The sequence below is a fragment of the Sceloporus undulatus genome, chromosome 1 (genome assembly GCF_019175285.1).
Source record: "Sceloporus undulatus isolate JIND9_A2432 ecotype Alabama chromosome 1, SceUnd_v1.1, whole genome shotgun sequence".
In the NCBI taxonomy this organism is placed as follows: Eukaryota; Metazoa; Chordata; class Lepidosauria; order Squamata; family Phrynosomatidae; genus Sceloporus; species Sceloporus undulatus.
The window spans coordinates 28,899,572-28,915,135 of NC_056522.1; the positions used below are offsets into that span (position 1 = coordinate 28,899,572).

Sequence of the window (15,564 nt, forward strand, 5' to 3'; positions counted from 1 at the left end):
GAGCTGCTTACATACGATTCCTAATAGTCTCTTATGTAGTGCCAAGCCTGCTTTGTATTGGGAATAAAAGAATGGAAGCAAGATGGGACAGGAAAGATTCCACCAAGTTTTCAGTAGATCTTATGTGCTCTACATGTGAATAGGGTTTTAGTTTCAGTGAAGTGAAAATGCTTAGTGAGTTGCAACCCAATATCAGCTATTACTTTTGCCATCAAAAAACCACCAAACCACTGTGAACACAATTAAAGAACAGAATCAGGAAGATCTAAGTCCATTTTAGCCCTGTAAAAACCACACATTTCCAGAAAGAAACAAAGGAAAACTGATCTTTCACCTTGAATGATGAACTGCTGACAGCTGTATAGAAGATCAAAGTGCTCTGTTTGTAACAAATAAATAAGAGATTTTCTAAAAATTTATTCTGTACACAACAACATATTGGTTGCGGTTACACAACAAATAATCCAGTGATCTGCAAAAGCCAGGTTTTACATCTTGTTCAGCTACTCTTGAAGTGGAAGCATCTGAACAACCCTTGGAACTTCTGTCTGTAGTTCGTTTCTTATATTATCCAAATGTAGGCTCAGCTGCAATTCTGGTTTATTTCTCCCAGGGAGATTATCACACTGTCAGTTATAGCACAAACCAACCGGCATAGTTCTAATTTGGCAACAGTCTTGAGTGCTTGACACAGGGCACAAATTGTTATTATTCTGTGTTTAAACGCCACTTATCATTCACGGGTAAAACCACAATTACACGATAATACCACTTCCAGTGACCAATGCAATCAATTGAGTGTTCAAACATGCAACACTCAATTAGGAATATGAGATAAAAATTGTAAAACTTACACTTGATCTTAAAATTATAGATTGTGCTGCATTCTTTGTTGTATATATGACATCATGATCAATCTTGGAACTTTCTGTCCCATGTTTTACAAACATTAGCAATTAGCAATTTGGGCTTTGATCCAAAGGATCACATGCAACTTTCTTCATATGCAGCAAAGATTATAAGCCACCTGTCCCAGAAAAATGCATCACTAGAGGAGTACAATTTCTAGAATTTTAATAGAAAAATTGAATCCATGGAAGTTTTTTTCAGAAAAAAAAATGATTTTTTTTTTGGATTTTTGGATTTTGTTTTTAAAATGCAGTATTAGCACCCTTTACAAACTGAAGTCATTTTGTTACATTAGGAACATAAAATATATTATCCATAATTTTGTTTGGCATAAACGTATCCTGTTTGATAAATTAAAAGTACAGTTTATTCAGACGATTATAAACTAAATCTAATTTTTAATTTTTTTTATTACAAATGGAGCTGCAAAGTTCTGAGGAACTTCTTTGGTTTTGCCATTTTATTGCAAGCGTGTGTATGTACCTTCAATTTGCCTGCCAATTTATAGGTACTTCTTAATTTCATAGGGTTTAGTCTACAGCACATGGTATTCATTGGCGGTCTCCTATGCAAGTACTAACCAGGACTAACTCTGCTTAGCTCCTAAGATCAGACACAGATCTGGTGCCTTTAGGGTATGTAGGCCCCACCATTTTATTAGGCGCAAGCAAAAAACAATAAAATGAGAGCAAAGCATCAAAACTGGCAAAACAAAGGAGCTTGTTTTGTGTCCTCTAGTTTTCCATGGTGCTGAGCTGACATAATGAAAAGGAAATCAACACCAGGAATTGCAGTCAGCTGATGTTGTACATAGTTATTTATTTTGTTCATATCCCACCTTTCTCCTTGTACTGGATACAAGGTGGCCTTACTTAGCCTAATGTAAAAGTATCCCTCTTAAATAGTTTTTAGAAATTATTTTGAGGGAGTAAATATGTGAACACCTTGTCTCAAACATTTTAGTTGTGATTCTAAAAGAAAATATTCCAGGATATAATTTTCTAGGTTTTTTTGGGATGGGGAGAAGTTTCAGAAAGAAATGGGGGGAAACTATGAGGAGGGGTTCTTAAATTTCCCATTTTCCTCCAGTTTTCACTCCTCTAAGCATCAGTTTACAAGATACTCCTCAAATAGAGAGACGCTTCAGAAATAGCCCCTGATATATGACAAGGATTTGGTGGAAAGATGGAACACACATAGCCATATGACTGCAGTATTTAAAATATGCTTATTTAGGACAGAACTACAACAAGGTGTTTTTTTTAGATTACTAGGTACCCTGATGTAGAGAACAGTATACTTGCAGTTAAATAACAGAAATGGAACATAACCCATACTAATTCAAGCATATGACAAGCTATTTCATTGGCAATGTACACAAATATATTGGTACAAAGGTTTATTATCAGGATTTACATTAGAGTAATACAATAATAATTAAGGAGCATTACTTACAGACATTTCCTGTGTTGTCAAAACTCGTCAGAACATCTTCAACATTTAACAGTCCATTATTACATCTATAAGAGAAAATCATCATTATCAGCACACAAGGAAAATTATTTTTATTTTGTTGTTGTTGTTTTGTTTTTAATGTCTTATTTTACACCTTAAAGCTTCCATCAACATCTTTTTAAAAACATCACCACTAGAGGGAGAAACATAAAATACTTCCCAACTATACTGTGTTAAAATTACAGCACATTAAAGGTCAAAATGTAGAAGGCAAGCATGGAAACCTTTGAACTGTTCCAAACTATGTTCAAGTTTATCCATTTGATGGGAGAGGTGGATGGCACCCAAGTATCACTTTAATTTCTGACTTTTTAGCTTTTCTCCACTATTCAAGCAAGGTCCATGACTATATGTTCACCTATACAACAGTCACCATAGCAACAATGGTTAGATACAACAGGAGGACAGTCCAACCTTCATTGTTTTCTGAGATATAAATCATAAATCAAAACTCGTCTCTTCCTATCAACATAAGCACAGATAGAATTTATGACAGTGCAGCTAATATTTTAAACACTGGCTAGCATAAGCCATGGATGGACATAATTTTGATGATCATATAGAGTTGGAATCCCCTGCCATGTAGAAATACACAATCAAAGCACACCTGACAGATGGCGATCCAGCCTATGTTTAAAAATCTCCAAAGGAGACTCCACCACTATGAGTTTCCATTCAAGAGAAATGACTGCTCCCAAACCATTCAGGGATGCTGGAGATGAGGGGACAATTCCCTGACATTTAGGAAGTACATCAGGGTTTCAGACACATGCATTTCCTAAATGTTTTACTGGTGTTTCATCAGCGCGCTGGTATGAAAATCTTCACTGTCAGTTCTTCCTAATATTGAAGTGGAATCTTTTTTCCTGTAGTTTCCAGGTTTTCCATGCCTAGCAGGGATTTGAACCCTGATCTCCCAAAGTCCTAGCTGAACACTGTTGGATCCTGTTGAACACACAATCTAACTGTTGGACCCTGATTTTTTGCTGCAGTCACCGTTTTTTTGTTTGTTTATTATTTTAAGTTATGTTTTATACTGTAAATCGTTTAATTGTATTTTAAGGGGGTGGGATTGGGGGATATGGACTGTATATTTTAATTGTAAGCCGCCCCGATTGCATTGTGTAGAGATGCAGGATAAAAAATTTTTATTATTATTATTATTATTATTATTATTATTATTATTATTATTACTATTATAGTCTGAATTTGTCCTGTTCTCTGGAGCTACAGAAAACAAACTTGTTCCATCTTCTATATGACACCCTTTCAAATATTTAAACAGGGCTACCATGTCACCTCTTAACCTTCTCTTCTCCAGACTGAACATACCCAGTTCCCTAAGCCTCTCCTGATAGGGCATGGTTTCCAGAACTTTCAACGCTCTGGACACACTCCAGCTTGTCAACATCATTTTTTAATTGTGGGGCCCAGAACTGGTATTCCAGAACAGAAGAGTATTCCAGGTGAGGTCAGACCAAAGCCAAATAGAGTGGTATTATTACTTCCATAATCTAGGCACTATACTTCTATTGATGCAGCCTAGGATTGCATTGGCATTTTTACCTGTCACATCACAACGTTGGCTCATGTTTTAACTTGTGGTCTACTAGGACTCCTAGATCTCCTTCACATGTACTATTGTCAAGCCAGGTGTCCCCCATTTATGGCGATTATCACACAGAGGCTTACCATGGCTTAATCATTCCCAAAGCGCACAGGTGTGATAGCAATTGTGCTTGCTCCCCGTGATTTAATCATGATTGAGGTGTCCCGCTCCTCTGCCATCATCAAAGCGTTCATGGAGCAGCCATTTTTCACCCACGGGAACTTCCATTATTGGAAAAATGGCTGCTCGCAAATGCTTTGATGATGAGAGAGAAGTGGGACACCTCAATGATGATTAAATCACAGGAGGCAAGCACAATTGGCTATCACACCCATGTGCTTTGGGAATGATTTAGTCACGTTTTAGCCACAGTAAATTTCCATGTGATAATTACCTTAATCTGTGCATGCCATTTTTTTGCCTAAGTTTAGTACCTTACTTTTCTCCCTGGTGAAATTAATTTTGTTAGTTTTGATCCAGCTTTCTAATCTATTAAGATCGTTTTGAATTTTGATCCTATCCTCTGGGGCATTAGCAACCCCTCCTAATTTGGTGTCATCTGCAAATCTGATAAGCATGCCCTCCATTCCATCATCCAAGTCACAGATAAAGATGTTGAATAGCAATGGGCCTGGGACAGAACCCTATGATAAACCACTAGTCATTTCTCTCCAGGATGAAGAGGAGTCATTTGTAAACACCCTTTGAGTTGGCCAATCAACCAATTACAAATCTACCTAATTGTATCATTGTCTAGCCCACATTTTAGTAGCTTTTTGCAAGAATATCATGAGGGGACCTTGTTGAAGGTCTTACTAAAATCCACAGAATTCCTTTCATCTACCAATCTGATAATTTTATATTTAAAGGAGGGGGGGGGGGGGAGAGAGAAAGAAAGAGATCAGATTAATCTGGCATGACTTGTTTTTAAGAAACCCATGCTATCTTTTAGTGCTTGTGGCATTCCTTTCTAAATGCTTATATTTAATGATCTGCTCTACAATCTTTCCTGATACTGAAGTCAGGCTGACTGCATGGTAATAGTTTGGGACCTCCTTTTTCCCTTTTTGAAAATGGGGACAACATTTGCCCTTCTCCAGTCCTGCTAGGACTTTTCCTCCTGGAATTCTCAAAAATTATTGACAGTGGCTTTGAGATTACAACTGTCAGCCAACAATGGAACACACTCCCTCGGAGTGTGGTGGAGTCTCCTTCTTTGGAGATTTTTAAACAGAGACTAGATGGCCATCTGTCGGGGATGATTTGATTCTGTGTTCCTGCATGGCAAGGAATTGGACTGGTCCAATTGCCATGGTCCCACTTCGATCGGGGCTCACTCACAGCTGAAGTGGCCAGAGGCTCCAAGTCACCTATCTGCGTTGCACCATTATCTCTCCTTACTGAATATGTGGTCATCTGTTCTGGAAAAGTCTTATCTACACCCTCAGACTGGCTTGGGGTTCTGTAGTAGACCCCCACAATGACATCTCCCTCCCTCAAATTTTTAGCTAGATGGCTTCAAGGATTTAACTCATGGATCTCTTCACAAGTGTAATCATACTTGAAATATAAAGCTGCTAGTCCTTCTTTCCTGTTTGATCTAGTTCTCTGAAACAGGTTATACACCTCTATTACTACACTCTAATCATCAGCCATCCCACCAGGTTTCAGTGATACTTATTATATCATATTTGCTTTGCTGTGTCAGGAGTTCAAATCCATCTTGTTTATTTACCATCTAAGACCATGGCCCATTCCCCCAAGCTACCTATTTAAGTTTTTTTCCCCTTCCCAGTGTTGGCTTGTTGTACTATTTGCCTGGTTCTTTCTATAACAATTGGGCTATTATTTCCAGCACCTGATGAACTCCTGCCCTCAAGAATACTGTTTCCCTCTCCCCATATAACTCACTTTAAAGCCCTCCTGACCAAATTTTCAAGACTCTTGGCAAAATCTTTCCTGCTAACTGCTGTGAGGTGCAACTCATCCCTTGCCAGAAGTCCATCCACTTGAAAGTACAGACTATGGTCCAAGAAGCCAAATCATTTTTGGCAGCACTATTTGCAGTCAATTGTTCACCTCTGCTGTTCTTATCTCCCTTCCTGAACAGTGCATTTCAACTGGGAGAAGAGATGAAATGACAACCTGTGCATTCGGGTCTTTCAGCTTCCTACCCAGAGGCTCATTATCTCTTATGATAGTCTGAAGGCTATGCCTTGCAATGCCACATGGAACAAAAGGAAGGAGTAATGGGCTTAACATACCTTGTTAGCTTCTCCATTACATTGTGGATTTTTGCTCCATGGAGACAGCACACCTCTGAAGACAACTTGTCAGGTCCACTGGTTCTGTACCCCCCAGCAGGGAGTCCCCTACTATCACCACACTCCTCTTCCGAGACTTGGCCAGGACCATTCCACATGCTGAATCTACCAAGGTCTCCTGCATGTTTCCTGAGGACTAGCATTGCTGCTCTTCCTTGCAGTAGCATGCCTACCTCTGGTGTCACCCAGTGCAGGGGGTGGGACTTCTAAACTGAAAGGGGTGTGGCTTCCACAAGAAGCGGTGGGCAGGCCGGGCTCAGCGTTGCCGAGAGCACACGTGCATGCACATACCCTGACCCTTCTTTCTGCGTCTTGGTTTTCCCCAGAGGAAAGCCAGGTCTTAGCAAGGAGGGGCAGAGGGGGTGTGTGCACTTGGCAAGGCTGTGCCCAGCCTCCCCACACCTCTTTGCAGATGCCCTGCCCCTTCTGCTTGCGGCAGCAAGGAGGTGGAGGGGGGCAGAGCACACTTAGCCTAGCTCCTTGCCGTGGCCCGGTTCTCCTCCGAGGAAAACCGGGCTGAGGCAATGAGGGAAGGGGCAATAAAACTTAATGAATCTCAGTGAAACTTAGTGAATGACAAACTGAACCACTGAAGGAAAATGTTGCACAGAAGTGAAAGGAATTCAGTTCATGTGCACATGGAAAGCAGAAGGGTCTGAGCAAGGGAGAGATTTTCCCACATGATTGTCTGAATGTATATAATATATACAGAATCTCCAGTTTGATACAATCTGGCATGAGTAAAATGTGCTTTCATTTGAAATAGCTGTTAATTTTTTCAGAATTTCACTATTTTGTATTGAGAGGGAAAATACTCTCTAAAATAGCATTATCACTAACTGAATCCCTAATTTGGACTTAAGTCTTAAATCTGGGTATCATCATTCTCTCAGTTCTAACCCTCAAGTTAGACGTTTGGAAGGTCATGACAATCAGTAGACAATAAAAGATGCCACTTGCTTGCAAAACAGTCTTCAAGCCCTCTAGTGCAGTAACTCCAGCTTGGTTCATAGCATATCTGAATATACAATTTGATCCATGTTGATAGTCCTTGAATGGATATAGCTTGGCCTTTAGACTTTTTGCCATGAGCCACAGACAACCTTGTGAACTTTATACAATATTTAGCCCTGTCAAGATAATACCTGTCAGCCATAGGATGCTCAATGGGCTTTCTGGCAAACAATCTTTGGACATGGGGCAATTGAAGATGCCTTAATCTAATTTGTAAATGAAATCCAAGTATCATTTTACCCTTTTGAACCTTTTTTTTTTAAAAAAAAAAGAACCCATTAGTCAAACTGGAGAATTACTATCGTAAACCTCAGTCAGAACTTAAAAAGAAAGATGCCAAACACACACTAATGATGAAAATATATATTAAAAATGCAGGGAATAGGATGAAGGGTTAATTCCACTAAAAATTCAAGGGAAGTGGCTTCCAAATTTAGGTGGGTTCATTAACAAGCCATTATTTTTCATCACCACTGATTCAATTTTTCCCACAGAGCTCCCAAAGAAGAATACTCTTTTAAAATTACAGTATTACTCTATTCAATGGGAATTGACATTTTTACTTATCTGCTTCGTATCTCACTTTCCCCAAAAGCTGGTGCTTCCCCCCCTAAAAAAATGTATTATTGTACAAATGATTAAGTAACTCTGGTCCACAAAAACTTGTGCCATAATAAATGCATTATTTTATTTGCTACAAGACTTGGATGCTTTTTCTTAAAAGACTTGCTCAATATAGCAAGATATTAAATAAAAAAGAAGGTTGAGAAAATGTCAGAATCCACCATATTCTGTCATAGGATGGGTGTTGCTGTAATGTAAGCATGCTTAACTGGGTATTGTAGTGTTTTAGTTATGTCAAAGAAAGATGGGAGGCATAGTAGTAGCGGAAATAATTGGTGGTGGTTTAAAGGCATGTTTGGTACCTGACGCAGGAATGTGCAGATGTGTGTGGGAGGCTTTTTCTCAGTCTGCTGGTAGGAAACGGGAAAATAAAGATGAGATCAGGATGGTATTGGGGGCTGGGTGAATGAGGGGATATGGAAGAGAGGGTTGAGATGTTTTAATTGGTAAATGACTTAGGATGAAGCCTATGACATTTAGGGGAGGGATAATGTTAACGTTATGTCAATGTTTGGCACTTCTGTGTTCCTGCTAACACTTACGTTTTTTTTCTGGAATAAGGTTTTACTGTTTGCAATACAGAAGACTTGTTCACTGAACTCCTGAGAGGAAAGGTAGTTCTTGACAGAAAAATAAGCATTTCTCTATAGTTTATTTCATATGATGGTACATACCATGTATTTTTAGAAATAAAATATCCTATACTCGTAATTTTAAAAGGCTTTGCATAAATAATATCAAATCACTACCAATTAATATTTCTTTTGTATATCCTCTTCCACTAAAAACCAATGATCCCAATGATCCCACAAGTCAGATCTTCCAGAACACTTTCATCTAGGCAAGAAGTATAAAACTTAACCTCCACAGCAGGTCTAATAAGGGGCTTTAGAAAAAATATAACCCTTCAGGATGCTTAAGCTACTGCTTTCCTGCTAGGAAGCATGATCTTCAGAAGTGTATGAAATCGAATAAATGATAGAAAGAAAACTATAAATCTAAACTTTGTAAGCTCATTACATTGCTTTGCTGAGACTGTCAAAATCTTGTAATAGTTTCTGCAGAGTTTTATAGTTGCTTCATGTCAGTGACTGTTGCATCGGAGATTTCTGTGGGGTTCCACAGCATGCTCAGATCCTCATTACTAGAAACATTGCTCTATTTGATCAGCTAATGTACTCAGGCATTTTCAACAGAGAGATTCAGCGTGGCCCAGTAATTTATATGTTGCACTAGGATTTCGGCAGACCAGAGTCCAAATCCCCACTCAGCCATGGCAACCCAATGTGACCTTGGGAAAATCACACTTTCTCAGCTTAAGAAGAAAGCAGTGACAAGCCTCCTCTGATCAAATCTTGCCAAGAACACCCTATGACAGAGTTGCTATAAGCTGGAGTCTACTTGAAGACACATAACAACTACTACTTTCCAACAATCAATCTACTATGAAATAAAGCCAAAAAAAGTGTGGGAGGGGGATACTGGACTATTTTTAAAAAGACTACAAAGCTAAAATAGGGAGCAGATTACAATCTTTGTAATGCCTAATTGCAGAATTATACAGAAACGCAGCAGATAAAAAGCTGATTGTTTCTGAAAATGTGGGGCTGCGGAGATAAATTTCATGCAGAAAAGCAACAAGTGGGAGAAGCACTGAGTTACTCCCAGCATACTGCCCTTGCTTCCATAGCCTCTCCTTTGGGCTATTTTTCTTCCAGTAGGACTGTAAGAAAAAACATTAGACAAATAAAGTAGTAGGAAGAAGTTCAATACTCCTCCCAAGCCATCTGATTCTTCTTGAAATTATCCAATTTACAAGTATCTGTGACTAGGAATGAAAAACCTTAACTTAGCACAGGGAAGAACAAATAAAAGTCAAACATTTTCTCCCTGCTTACTGGGATTGCAAGAATTTTTGCACATTTTTTGCCTAGTACATACCTTCCTTAATGTGCGGAGCGGTGGCAGCCTTTTTTTCACCAGAGGGAAGCCACAGCCACCAAATTGGACGGCTTCCCGCCGGAGGAAAAAGAACCCACAAAAAGCGGGTTCTTTTTGCACCGCCATTGTGACGCCAGAGTGAGCCAATGGCGCACTCATGATGTCACAAGCATGGTGTGACGTGCAGACACTATGCATCCATCACGTAGCAATGGCGGTGCCATGCTGTACTAGGATTAGGGACCGTGTGGTTGCCATGCTGTCCCTTAACCCTAGTACGTCGCCAGCATGGCGCATTTGGCGTATCTGTACCGCGCCTTTATTACTTTTCAGGATTTTTTGTTTTCTTGTTTGCAGAGGACGGTTGCAGAAAAACTAATTTTATCAAATAATAATAATAATAATTCCAATTTTATGGTTAAAAACATTGGATTTTATACAAACATACCTTGTACAATATTTTTGCAAAGTACTGAAATCTAAATATATATATATAGACTCGTCCCTCCACATTCATTGGGGTTAGGGGCACAGGACCCCCATGAATGTGGAAAAATAACCAAAAAAAACTATGTTTTTACCTAAGAGAACACCTTTCTAGGAATCTCTAGGTCCTCCAGTGCAACTCTGTGGTCAACATCTGCCTGACACTAATCACAGAATTGCACTGGAGGAGCTACAAACGCCTAGTGGAGTGTTCTCTCTAGGAATCTCTAGGTCCTTCAGTGTGACTTTTGGTTAAAGTTGACCACAGAGCTGTGCTGCAGGACCTAGCTATTCCTAGAGAGAACATATTAATAAAATCCATTAATAATTAAATCCGCAAAAGTCAAAGCCCCAAATTGGGAGGGACAAGTGTATATACAAAAATCGTATCACAGTTAATTTATGTCAAGAAACCCTTTCTCACTGAGGTTGAGAAAAAGAAAACCTTATTATTTACATCTCTGTTGATAAAAACCTGAATTTGAACAAAAATGTCTACAACAATCAATTTTAATACTCTGAATATTTTATATTGTAAAGTGCAAGGTAAATGAAAAAAGCCCAGGTATTTTTTATCTTAAGGGGAAAAAAATTAATGAAAAAAAAGCAAAAAATATAGTGGGTTCTTATTATCTGCTGGGGTAGATACCTGCCCCTGTGCATAACCCAAAATAGCATAACCATTAAGGAAAACCTTCTGAAAGATCAAAGAAATTTAGACTGTAATTCCACTCATACTAACCTGGGACTTTAAGATCCATCAAATACAGTGGGGATTATCCCTGAGAAAGCATGGGCTGCACAAACATTTTTCACAGGTTAAGATAAAATTTGCTTTGTTTTCAGTTCAGATCCAATCCTAATATAAATGTAAAATCTACACACAACTATCTTCTCTTCTGGAGAAAAGCATTCATACACAACACAAAAAGTGAGAATACTACGAACATTTGAAGGGTCATGTTTAAGTGCACATCCAATGGTAGACCATGCAAATCAAATTAGTGAGTAAATTTTAATTTACTGTATATATTCATGTATAAATCTAGAAATTTTATTCTAAAAATTGGTCCAAAAAAACTGAGTTCACTTATCCATGGGTCAAGGTAAGTACTGTATTTTAATTTCTATTTAAAAAGCACCATCCCCTGGTGAAAGACAAGAGCGTAATCTGTCCTGGAAGCACTCCCCCCCCCCCAGTTCTCTCATCCAGCCAGCCTTTAGTATGAGCACAAACAGCTATGCCTGCTGAGATTTTGTCAGTTCTTTGGCATTGTTTTCCTTTGCTTCATCCTTTAGATTTTTTGTTACATGTCCCTAAGTTTTACCCTCAACTTATCCATGGATCATATCAAAATCCTTAATTTTGGCCCCCAAATCTGCTCTCAATTTATACATGAGGTTGACTTACAGTCAAGTATATATATTATACAGTAAATTTATGAAACCTTAGCATGAGAGCAATGCTTCTCGGGTTTTCTGATGTGGGAGACCAGCTATATCAACGTGCAAGCCATCAGCACTACATTTGTGCCCACTGGATACAATTTATTTGTTTCTTTCCTGGAAACTTGCCAAAGACAAGCACTGGTCCAGACACCACAACATTTATTTGTTTGTTTGTTTGTTTGTTTCCTGCCCTTTTCCCAAAACTGGGACTTAGGGCAGCTTACAATATATAGATATCAGAATTAAATTATTACAATTAAAACAAATTGTATGTTAAAGTATAAAATATAGTTTAAAAAGATAAAAGATATTTAAAATACTTGTTTAGAACAATATAACATCCCAGCCATTCTTTAAAAACTTTCTGTTTGTATGCTTTTAATTATACCATTTTTTAATATTGTAAGTTGCCCTGAGTCCCAGTTTTGGATATAAATAAATATAACAACAACAACAACAACATGTCAGACACAGAAAGTACTTGCAGAACTACAATGATCCTTACCTTAAAGATATACTATACTCAGGAAAATAGATGCTTTTATACTGAATCCATGTCCCGCTATCATCATCTGCTACTTTTTTGTCTTCTTTTGTGATTGAGAAAAGATTGAATGATGCAAATCTCCTTACTGACACTTGTTGAAGGTGGGCATTTTCCAGGTGTTTTTCTTTCAGAACCTTGAATAATAAAAATGGAGTTCAAATTTAATTGCATAGCACAGAATTGTAATGTATAGAAAAAAATAACCAAATTCATAAATCACAGGCTGGGGAACCTATGATCTGGTGACCACTGCTTGCATGTTTATAACCTTAACACTAGATTACTGTAACAAGGTTGGCTGGGGGCTTTCCATCTGATCAAGAAAAACAGGCCATAATGTATGATGAATTAAATCTGATGGGAGAAGGCCAGAGCATTACAACACGTATAGTATCTGCAACTGCTTCTCCGGCACAACTCAAAAATTGACTTTTGGTTGACAATCTCCATCACAAATGACTTCAGCATCTTTTCTTTTATTGTTCCTGTAGTCCAGCAGATAGAAGCTGTTGAAGATATTGTATGCAAGATGCCATAGGAACTAATGGATTCAAATGACATGAAAAGAGATTCCAATTAAACATTGGGGGGGTTGGAATCCTGGATTTAAGAGCAAATTAATAGTGGAATAGACTGTCTGAGAAGGTGGTGGACTCTGTTTTGTTGAAAGTTTTTAGAACAGAAAGTAGATTGCCACTTCTCAGGGAAGCTTTAGAAGTAGATTCCTGCACTGGGCTGGACATAATGTTGAGACCTCTTTCAGCTCTATGATCAAGGGCACAGAAAAAGATAGGGCCAATGGACTCAGAATTGACAGATCCATTCCTCCTGGAATATCATTAAAACACAATCAGCTTTCGGCTCCTCCAGATGGGTCAAATGTTTTGAGAGGTTGAAGTATTTGTTGCTGTGGTTCATATATTGTTGTCGTTGCTGTTGGTTTAGTTCCCCACATATGGTATCCCAGACTACTCAGTTAAATGTCCTAACACCAGCTACAACTTTTACTCCCAACCTCAAGTAGGTTTCCTTTTAATTCTGAAATAAATTGGGATTTAAAAAAAGGTTCTTTCTCCTCTGCCCTTTTTTTTTCTTTCTTGCTCTCTATTTTACAGGTATGGTTTTATAGTATATTGGTGAAGTGACGCTTTTGCACCTTAACACTATAACTCTTTCTTTTTAAAAAATTAGAGGAGAAAGAAAGTTACGCAGCAATGCAATCCTATACTTGTCTACTCAGAAGTGAGTATTATAGCACTATAAAACGTACTGGAGCTTAGAAGACAAAGTGACTCTGAAGGAAGACTGTTACCAGCCCTGTTCTCATTCTCGTTTTCACTCTCTCCCTCTCTCTCTCTCTCTCTCTCTCTCTCTCTCTCACACACACACACACACAGGGAAACTGTGTACAAAATACAAAATTTCATCTATATAGATGTCTGGATGAGGCTTTAACCATTTAACAGCAATGCCATTTATCATGAGTGTACTCAGTGCATGTATGTGCAGAGCAGAGAACAATGTATCCCTGTTACATTTGTAAATAAGACTCAAAAATGTGATGGCAACCACAGCGGTGACTTCACTTATTAGTTAAACTTATTGAAAGACAGGTTTGTTTCTTGACAAATATTGGGCAGAATAGGGAATGCATATTTTGCCCCAGTTTTCTGCTTCAACAAAAGCCAGATATTTACTATCTTCTTGAATGAAAGCTGGTAATCCAAGACAGCTAATGGTTGCAATAGGCACCTGGTTGAATGACTATAATTCAAATAAAACTGAGGCAGGTTACAAACCACCACTTGGGACGTCCTCAGGACGTCCCAGTTTAAAAAAAGGGGCGTCTCTTCCAGACGCCCCTCTTCCTGTTATGGACTCTGTCCGTAACAAACGGTGGCGGCCGTTCCACACGGCCGCTGCCATCTTGACCTAACGGACGCTGTGCGTCCACACGTCGCGCGGCGCTAATGACGTCGCAAGTGTGCCATTGACGCCTCGCGGCGTCATAAGTACGATGCCAGAAGAAGCTCCATTTTAGAGCTTCTTTTTTGCTCCGTAAGGGAGCCGCGCGGTTTGGCTGCGGCGGCTCCCTTACGGAGCAAACAGCAGCACCGGGAGACCGCCGCAAAGCGGCAGTTTCTAACGCCTCCACGATACCCAGCTTATTCAACTCCCCCCCCACTTTTCTCACAAACTGGTGGTGGTGGTGGTAGCGGCGGCAGCAGAAGCCACAATAGATTTCCTTCTTTCTCTCTTTTTTATTCTCTCTTTTGATCGCAATATATAGATACAGAAACAAGCATAAAGCATCCACCCACACAAAATCCCTCTGGGATGTCATAAGTACAACGAATAAAGCAGATAAACCCCAGAAATATGAAGTTAAAATATACTTCACCAAAACCAGCTATGAACAATTGAACTAAATCTCAGAACATCCTACTTTTGAAAAGTCCTATTACTTCTGAAGAAATCAGGACCTGTCTTAATGTGGCACCACAGTCTAGACCAGCTATTCTCAACCCATGAGTTGCGACCCCTTTGAGGGTTGAACGACCCTTTCACAGAGGTGGCCTAAGACCATTGGAAAACACATATTTCCGATGGTCTTAGGAACCCAGACACCACTCCTCTATGGTTGAGAACCACTGATCTAGACCCAGATTTTAATTATTTACAATTAATCCATCCATTTTTAAAATAATGGAAAGAGGTGAACAGGAAGCACTCATTTATCTGATGGGTTATGGACTCCCTCAGGGTGTAGTGGAGTCTCCTTCCTTGGAGGTCTTTAAGCAGAGGCTAGATGGCCATCTATTGGGGATGCTTTGATTGGATTTCCTGCATGGCAGGGGGTTGGACTGGATGGCCCGTGCAGTCTCTTCCAACTCTATGATTCTATGATTCTATGGATGCCTGTCAAAAAGTAGAATTGGTTGAAAAGTGGAACCAAGGAGATTTTTTTAGCTTGCAAGTGCATTTTGGCTACTGAAAATTTAAAAATCACACTATACACATCACTTTTGAATGCATGTAAAAGCTAGATTAACATACTACACACACACACACACACACACACACACACACACGTTGCTGTGAGCAGTCTCAACTGATAGAACAGAACCCCTGTCAGCTCAGGGAAG

At 39.1% G+C, this 15,564-nt stretch overlaps 1 protein-coding gene across 2 annotated transcripts in view; it reads right to left on the reverse strand.

Moving 5' to 3' along the window:
* Nucleotides 1-15,564, reverse strand: part of CAMKMT (calmodulin-lysine N-methyltransferase) — a 343,394-nt gene that overhangs the window by 311,739 nt on the left and 16,091 nt on the right. For both annotated transcript variants that reach the window (XM_042458409.1, XM_042458335.1), the window contains 2 exons: nucleotides 12,377-12,552; nucleotides 2,365-2,429 (listed from right to left, as the gene is read on the reverse strand). In XM_042458409.1, the coding sequence (XP_042314343.1) occupies nucleotides 2,365-2,429; nucleotides 12,377-12,552 (241 nt within the window). The remainder of the gene's footprint in view (nucleotides 1-2,364; nucleotides 2,430-12,376; nucleotides 12,553-15,564) is intronic.